Raw genomic sequence first — 8,646 nt, forward strand, 5'->3', positions numbered from 1 at the left:
TGACCCAGAAGTGGGTGGGGTTTCGTCCACAGACGTTATGATTCGTTAAGCTGGCTGTCATTTTTCTGCTTTGTTCATTATGATCAGCTTCGTTGGCTTTCTTGCCAATCGTTGATATATGTCGGCTAGTTATACAAGTCTATTGACCATCACTGGTTTGGAAGCTGATGTGGTGTATAACATAGAAATAAGAATGAATAGAACGGGCTTGGCCCCTCTAACCAAATATTTTTTTTATAACTAACCCAAGATAGACCAGAGCCTGTCGTTTCCAATGGGAGCAAATTAATCATAATGTAGAGAACAGGCAAGGAGATGCGCAGAGCCAAGAACGAGATAATGAAATCCTATTGGCGCGTTCTATCATTAACATATTTTAGTTAGGGAACGCCGACTCTGAAGTAAGCGTGTGCAATAACTCAATTGCACTCCTTCTAAACAACGCTTTTTTTTTACTGTGACAAAAAGTAAAATATACAAAACGAAGTCCACTCTGTTTGTTACAGATTCTAGTTTTGGAAACAGAAAGCTATATGGAGATGAAATGTTTTATCGATTAGAAAATGTGCAGAATGTCGGCCAAAATACATCTCGCTCCATCTTCTCCCACTGCCGGCCACTGGCTTCTTCTGATCACCATACGGATGCATCGCATTTACACATGCAGGGCAATATCTGGTTCATTATTGTATCTGTGCTATGGGTACACACGCAATGGCCGCCCCAGTCCACCCATTATGCCGGCTTCCACTAACTCCCCTAGCTCCACAATGAGATAGGGCGCAGGCCAGGCAGCAGGCTGTTAGCCAGCCAGCCTGCCAGCTTAGTGGAGTCTGCCATTAGCACAGTCAGTGTAGTCAGCTCAGCTATCCCCATTGAGACCGTGTCTGTGCCTCGATCTAGGTTGTGCAAAACTAAACATGGCGGTGTTCGCCTTAGCAATCTCACTGCAATAAAGACCTCTTCCATTCCTGCTATTATTGAAAGAGATTGTGATATCTCACGTCTCAAAATAGGGCTACTTAATGTTAGGTCCCTTACTTCCAAGGCAGTTATAGTCAATGAACTAATCACTGATCATAATCTTGATGTGTTTGGCCTGACTGAAACATGGCTTAAGCCTGATGAATTTACTGTGTTAAATGAGGCCTCTCCTCCTGGTTACACTAGTGACCATTTCCCCCGCGCATCCCGCTAAGGTGGAGGTGTTGCTAACATTTACGATAGCAAATTTCAATTTACACAAAAAGAAAACGACTGCGTTTTTGTCTTTTGAGCTTCTAGTCATGAAATCTATGCAGCCTACTCAATCACTTTTTTATAGCTACTGTTTACATGCCTCCTGGGCCGTATACAGCGTTCCTCACTGAGGTCCCTGAATTCATATCGGATCTTGTAGTCATGGCAGATAATATTCAAATTTTTGGTGACTTTAATATTCACATGAAAAATCCACAGACCCACTCCAAAAGGCCATCATCGACTCAGTGGGTTTTGTCCAACATGTCTTTATTGAAGACTCATCTCTTCAGTAGGTCCTATGATTGAGTGTAGTCTGGCCCAGGAGTGTGAAGGTAAACGGAAAGGCACTGGAGCAACAAACCGCCCTTGCTGTCTCTGCCTGGCCGGTTCCCCTCTCTCCACTGGGATTCTCTGCCTCAAACCCTATTACGGGGGCTGAGTCACTGGTTTACTGGTCCTCTTCCATGCCGTCCCTAGGAGAAGTGCGTCACTTGAGTGGGTTGAGTCACTGACGTGATCTTCCTGTCTGGGTTGGCGCCCCCCCTCGGGTTTGTGCCGTTGGGGAGATCTTCGTGGGCTATACTCGGCCTTGTGTCAGGATAGTAAGTTGGTGGTTGAAGATATCCCTCCAGTGGTGCGGGGGCTGTGCTTTGGCAAAGTGAGTGGGGTTATATCCTGCCAGTTTGGCCCTGTCCTTGAGTATCGTCGGACGGGGCCACAGTGTCTCCCGAACCCTCCTGTCTCAGCCTCCAGTATTTATGCTGCAATAGTTTATGTGTTGGGGGGGCTAGGGTCAGTCTGTTATGTCTGGAGTATTTCTCCTGTCTTATCCGGTGTCCTGTGTGAATTTAAGTATGCTCTCTCTAATTCTCTCTCTATTTTTCTCTCTGTTTTTCTCTCTCTCTTTCTCTCTCTTTCTCTCGGAGGACCTGAGCCCTAGGACCATGCCTCAGGACTACCTGGCCTGATGACTCCTTGCTGTCCTCAGTCCACCTGGTCGTGCTGCTGCTCCAGTTTCAACTGTTCTGCCTGCGGCTATGGAACCATTGCCTGTTCACCAGACGTGCTACCTTGTCCCAGACCTGCTATTTTAAGCTCTCTAGATACAGCAGGTGCGGTAGAGATACTCTGAATGATCGGCTATGAAAAGCCAACTGACATCTACTCCTGAGGTGCTGACCTGTTGCTCCCTCTACAACCACTGTGATTATTATTATCTGACCCTGCTGGTCATCTATGAACTTTTGAACATCTTGGCCATGTTCTGTTATAATCTCCACCCGGCACAGCCAGAAGAGGACTGGCCACACCTCATAGCCTGGTTCCTCTCTAGGTTTCTTCCTAGGTTCCGGCCTTTCTAGGGAGTTTTTCCTAGCCACAGTGCTTCTACACCTGCATTGCTTGCTGTTTGGGGGTTTTTGGCTGGGTTTCTGTACAGCACTTTATGACTTTAAGTCAAAATTGGCTCTATATAAAAAATGTATTTATAGTTAGGGATAGGCATAGTTAGCAGTGTGGTTAAGGTTAAGATTACAATTAGAGTTCGGTTTAAAATACAATTTTATGAAATAAATTGTAGAAATAGGCAGGGTAACTATACCTACATGTATATATTACCTCAATTACCTTGACATCAGTGCCCCCTCACATTGACTCTGTACAGGTACCCACTGTATATAGCCCCGCTAATGTTATTTACTGCTGCTCTTTAATTATTTGTTATTCTTATTTCTTACTTTTTCTTACGGGATTTTCTTAAAACCGCATTGTTGGTAAAGGGCTTGTAAGTAAGCATTTCACTGTAAGGTAACCTGTTGTATTCGGCACATGTGACAAATACAATTTGATTTGATTTGATTTGGTTTCTGATTTGTGGCTGTGGTAACTGGTGAAGACCCGATATGCCATCATTGACTTGAATGGGGATGCCGGTTCTATTCGTTCTTATTTCTATGGTGTATATATATATCAGGTAATATGCGCATCAAATAAGTAGACAATATAATGAGGACATACAGTTGATGTCGGAAGTTTACATACAACTTAGCCAAATACATTTCAACTCAGTTTTTGAAAATTCCTGACATTTAATCCTAGTAAAAATTCCCTGTCTTAGGTCAGTTAGGATCACTACGTTATTTTAAGAATGTGAAAGGTCAGAATAATAGTAGAGAGAATGATTTATTTCAGCTTTTATTTCTTTCATCACATTCCCAGTGGGTCAAAAGTTTACATACACTCAATTAGTATTTGGTAGCATTGCCTTTAAATTGTTTAACTTGGGTCAAACGTGTCGGGTAGCCTTCCACAAGCTTCCTGCAATAAGTTGGGTGAATTTTGGCCCATTCCTCCTGACAGAGCTGGTGTAACTGAGTCAGGTTTATAGGCCTCCTTGCTCGCACACGCTTTTTCAGTTCTGCCCACAGATTTTCCATAGGATTGAGGTTAGGGCTTTGATGGTCACTCCAATAACTTTACTTTGTTGTCCTTAAACCATTTTGCCACAACTTTGGAAGTATGCTTGCGGTCATTGTCCATTTGGAAGACCCATTTGTGACCAAGCTTTAACTTCCTGACTGATGTCTTGAGATGTTGCTTCAATATACCAATCCCTCCTGCAGCAAAGCACCCCCACAACATGATCCTGCCACCCCCGTGCTTCACGGTTGGGATGGTATTCTTCAGCTTGAAAGCCTCCCCCTTTTTCCTCCAAACATAACAATGGTCATTATGGCCAAACAGTTCTATTTTTGTTTCATCACACCAGAGGACTTTTCTCCAAAAAGTACAATCTTTGTCCCCATGTGCAGTTGCAATGTGCAGCAGTGGCTTCTTCCTTGCTGAGCAGCCCATCAGATTATGTAGATATAGGACTCGTTTTAATGTGGATATAGATACTTTTGTACCTGTTTCCTCCAGCATCTTCACAAGGTATTTTGCTGTTGTTCTGGGATTGATTTGCACTTTTCGCACCAAAGTACATTGATCTCTAGGAGACAGAACACATCTTCCGAGCGGTATGACAGCTGCGTGGTCCCATGGTGTTTATACTTGCGTACTATTGTTTGTACAGATGAACGTGGTACCTTCAGGCTTGGAAATTGCTCCCAATGATGAACCAGACTTATGGAGGTCTACAATCTTTTTTCTGAGGTCTTGGCTGATTTCTTTTGATTTTCCCATGATGTCAAGAAAAGAGGCACTGAGTTTGAAGGTGCGCCTTGAAATACATCCACAGGTACACCTCCAATTGACTCAAATTATATCAATTAGCATATCAGAAGCTTCTAAAGCCATGACATTCTTTTCTGGAATTTATCCAAGCTGTTTAAAGGCACAGTCAACTTAGTGTATGTGAACTTCTGACCCACTGGAATTGTGATGCAGTAAATTATAAGTGAAATAATCTCTCTGTAAACAATTGTTGGACAAATTACTTTTGTCATGCACAAAGTAGATGTCCTAACCGACCTGCCAAAACTATAGTTTGTTAACAAGAAATTTGTGGAGTGGTTGAAAATTAAGTTTTAATGACTCCAACATAAGTGTATGTAAACTTCCGACTTCAACTGTGTTATATTAACACATTTTCATAACTGTTTAGGCCTTCCTTTGAGTCAGTATCAGCATGGACACTTGTGTTGACTTGTGTTGTCAAGAGAAGCATTATTTCACATTTCACCATGCAAAGTTAGTAGCATTTAGACTTAGCCTAAAATTAGCCTAAATCTGCTACATATTGTGTGTCCGCATGCGGATATTATCTAATGGACTTGCCAGAAGTTACTGCTTCCTGTCCATGTCAACAGCTTTGGCCTCTAACCCACACTTCAGCCCTCCAACATACATTTTAGTCATTTAACAGACACTCTTATCCAGAGCGACTTACAGGAGAAATTAGGGTTAAGTGCGTTGCTCAAGGGTACATGGAGAGATTTTTCACCAAGTCGTCTCGGGGATTGGAACTAGCATTCACAAACTCTCACACACACGCGCACGCATGTGCACGCTAATGTTTTTCTGTTGTTGTGACTCACTTACACCTGGTCCAAAGTCACATGTCTAAAATATCAGCTAGTTTCATTTTTAGTGTGTGTGGGGGGGGGGGGGGGGGGGGCTGTGACTGTGTAATAGTGAGGGGAGTATCATGATGATTATAACGTGACCACCCATCGTCATCACACACACACACATCATCACACACGAACACACACAAATCTATTAGCCACTTACCTATGTCGGTGGGGTGTATACGGCTCCAATAACAACAAATGAGAACCAAATTAATGTCTGCCCTCCTGCCCACACGCACAGCAGGTTGTTTTAGGTGCGCTTGAATGGCCAACTGCACCATGGGAATTTACCCCATTTCACATTCAAGAGCGTTAAGGTACACCTCATCTCTCTTTTGCTCTCTCTCTGACACACACACGTACACACATGTGCACACACCATAACACCACTCAATGAGAGAAACTAGTGAAGACTAATATCATGTTTTTGTACATTTTATTACAAACATGTTGAGCCATAAAAAAGCATACATAAATACCATAACAACAGTGAATGGTGACAAAGTAAAAAATATTTACCAAAAAAATCTCAGGACATTAGAAAGAACGACTGACCAGCAGACTTCTCCTTACTCTCTCTCACACACACACACACACACACACACACACACACACACACACAGACACACACACACATTATATTAGGCTATAGCCTATTGTCTCTGTTAACTGGAGTGCAGACTAGATGACTCTGACTCTGTCGTTGTGGACGTCATGGCGCCTGTTCGTCTACGTGGGACAATCTTCAGGCTGGAGGTGCGTGTAAGTGTGAGGGCGCGGCGAGCAGAACTCTTGAACCCCACTCCAAGGAACGCATAGAGCAGCGGATTCAAGCAGCAGTGAGCGTACGCCATTGGTTCAGACACCGCTAACCACACCCCCAGGCCTGACTCCAGCATACAGCCTCGAGGGATCAGCTCCAAGCGGAGGAGTGCATCCACGGCAATGCCAATGCAGTACGGCAGCCAGCAGAGGAAGAAACAGAGAACCAGAGCTACAGTGGTCCGCACCGCCCTCCTCTTCTGTCTCTGGCCCCCCAACGGACCCCGGGTCAGCCTGGACACAATCACGCAGTAACACACCAGCAGCACCAGGCCCGGCACCACCAGCCCCACCAGCACAGTCTGCAGGTGGAACAGGGACACCCACAGTGGGGCGTTCTCCAGCGGGTAGAGCCTCGTGCACACCATCTCCCCCTCCCCTGCCTCCTGAGTCCGAGCGAACACCATGTCAGGGATGGCCAGCAGACCAGCAGGCAGCCAGGCGCCAGCGTACACCAGCCTGCGTGCCAGCAGCTGCCGGGTGTGTGTGGTGCTGGTTACCGTGGCTTTGACCACTGCAAGGTAGCGGTCCAGACTGATGAAGGCTAGGATTAGCACACTGCCGTATAGGTTCACTGTGTAGATGACATGCACGCCCACGCACATGACTGCTCCGACACGCCAGTCCCCGAGCGCAGCGTCCACAGCCCAGAAGGGCAGTGCCAGAACGAAGAGCAGGTCGGCAGCGGAGAGGTGCAGCCGGTAGCGGTCCGTTAGGCTAAGACGGGCCTTCCGCTGGCAGCCCAGTACGAACACCACCAGGCCGTTCCCAGTGATCCCCAGGGTGAAGATGATACCGTACACCACCGGGAGGAAGATACGCTGCACACTTGGGCTCAGCAGCTGGTCACACGGCTCCTCAAATCCAGTGCCGAAATCCCCCAAGCCAGAACCAAAACCGGAACTTGTGTCATTGTAGTCATAATCCGATTCTGGTATCACAAAGTGCTTCAGAGAGGGGAAGAAAGAGAGGATAATTGAGTAAACTTGCAAATACATGTGCAAAACTCTAAGTGAATAACATGATAACTGGGATAAATGTTCCAGTAATATAAAGTCCCATAAAGGTTGTTAACATGGTCTAAATAGTGAATGAAACCGTACCTCGTAATAGGACATGATGGAGCCAGCTTACTCTCTGTCTCTCCGTTCTTTACGGCCCTTTTCTCCTTTTCTTCTCAGAGTGGAGTATAGTTTTGTACTCGGTGAGGTTAAATAGCCGTGCCAACACCGCTCCCTCACTTGCTCCACCCTCAACCACACACACACACACACACACACACACACACACACATCTGTGTCCCGTGGAAACGCTTTCCTGTTTTCGAGGTGTCAGGTGCTGAAAGTGGCTATATCACAGGATATTGAGTGTGTGTGTGTGTGTGTGTGTGTGTGTGTGTGTGTGTGTGTGTGTGTGTGTGTGTGTGTGTGTGTGTGTGTGTGTGTGTGTGTGTGTGTGCCTTTGTTTATTGTTTAGGCTCCTAACATCAAATCTGTGAGAATAATATTGTTGGCAATAGCATGATGATATAACACTGTTGTCTAATTGACAGTAAACCAAAGTAAAGAGGAAATGTTATAAACACATTCTCACTTTACAGATGTAGTGCGTGTGTATATGGGGGTACAGCTGCACTGTGTATGTGTGTGTGCGTGCATGTGTGTGTGTGTGTGTAAGAGAGATAAACAGAGAGAGAGAGAGAGAAATAGAGAACTGTTTTAAAGTTGCACCTCTTAGTCCCTTTTACACAGAGCTGAACAGTCCTGCATGAGTAGCTGGAGTTTCGACTCTGTGAGAGAATTCTCACACTTGCGTCATCTGATATGATATGGTTATGATTGTGTGCAGTGGTGGGAAAAGTACCCAATTGTCATACTTGAGTAAAAATAAAGATACATTAATAGAAAATGACTCAGTGAAAGTTACCCAGTAAAATATTACTTGAGTAAAAGTCTAAAAATATTTGGTTTAAAATATACTTAAATATCAAATGTAAATGTAATTGATAAAATGTACTGATGTATCAAAAGTAAAAGTATAAATAATTTCAAATTCCTTATATTAAGCAAACCAGACGGCACCATTTTCTAGTTTTAGAAATGTACGGATAGCCAGGGGCACACTCCAACACTCAGATATAATTTACAAACAAAGCATTTGTGTTTAGTGAGTCTGCCAGATCAGAGGCAGTAGGGATGACCAGGGATGTTCTTTTTATAAGTGCGTGAATTGGACCATTTTCCTGTCCTGCTAAGCATTCAAAATGTAACGAGTACTTTTAGGTGTCAGAGAAAATGTATGGAGTAAAAAGTACATTATTTTCTTTACGAATGTAGTAAAAAGTTAAAGTTTTCAAAAATAAAAATAGTAAAGTGAAGTACAGATACAAAAAAAATGACTTAAGTAGTACTTTACACCCCTGATTGCGTGTGTGTGATATTATAGTCATGAATGTCACACGCTTATCTCCTCCCATTCTCTTTTCAGTTAAAGACCTGCTGGTCTCTAC

General features: G+C 44.2%; 1 protein-coding gene across 1 annotated transcript; it reads right to left on the reverse strand.

Moving 5' to 3' along the window:
* Positions 1-5,737: 5,737 nt before the first annotated feature.
* On the reverse strand, positions 5,738-7,377 carry LOC106569491 (C-X-C chemokine receptor type 4-like). Its single transcript, XM_014140884.2, has 2 exons — positions 7,241-7,377; positions 5,738-7,084 (listed from the first exon to the last, which is right to left on the reverse strand). Exons 1-2 carry the CDS (start codon positions 7,253-7,255, stop codon positions 5,981-5,983), a joined length of 1,119 nt encoding a protein of 372 aa, XP_013996359.2. The 5' UTR covers positions 7,256-7,377; the 3' UTR covers positions 5,738-5,980.
* Positions 7,378-8,646: the final 1,269 nt, after the last annotated feature.

Source organism: Salmo salar, chromosome ssa14 (assembly GCF_905237065.1).
Source record: "Salmo salar chromosome ssa14, Ssal_v3.1, whole genome shotgun sequence".
Taxonomy (NCBI): Eukaryota; Metazoa; Chordata; class Actinopteri; order Salmoniformes; family Salmonidae; genus Salmo; species Salmo salar.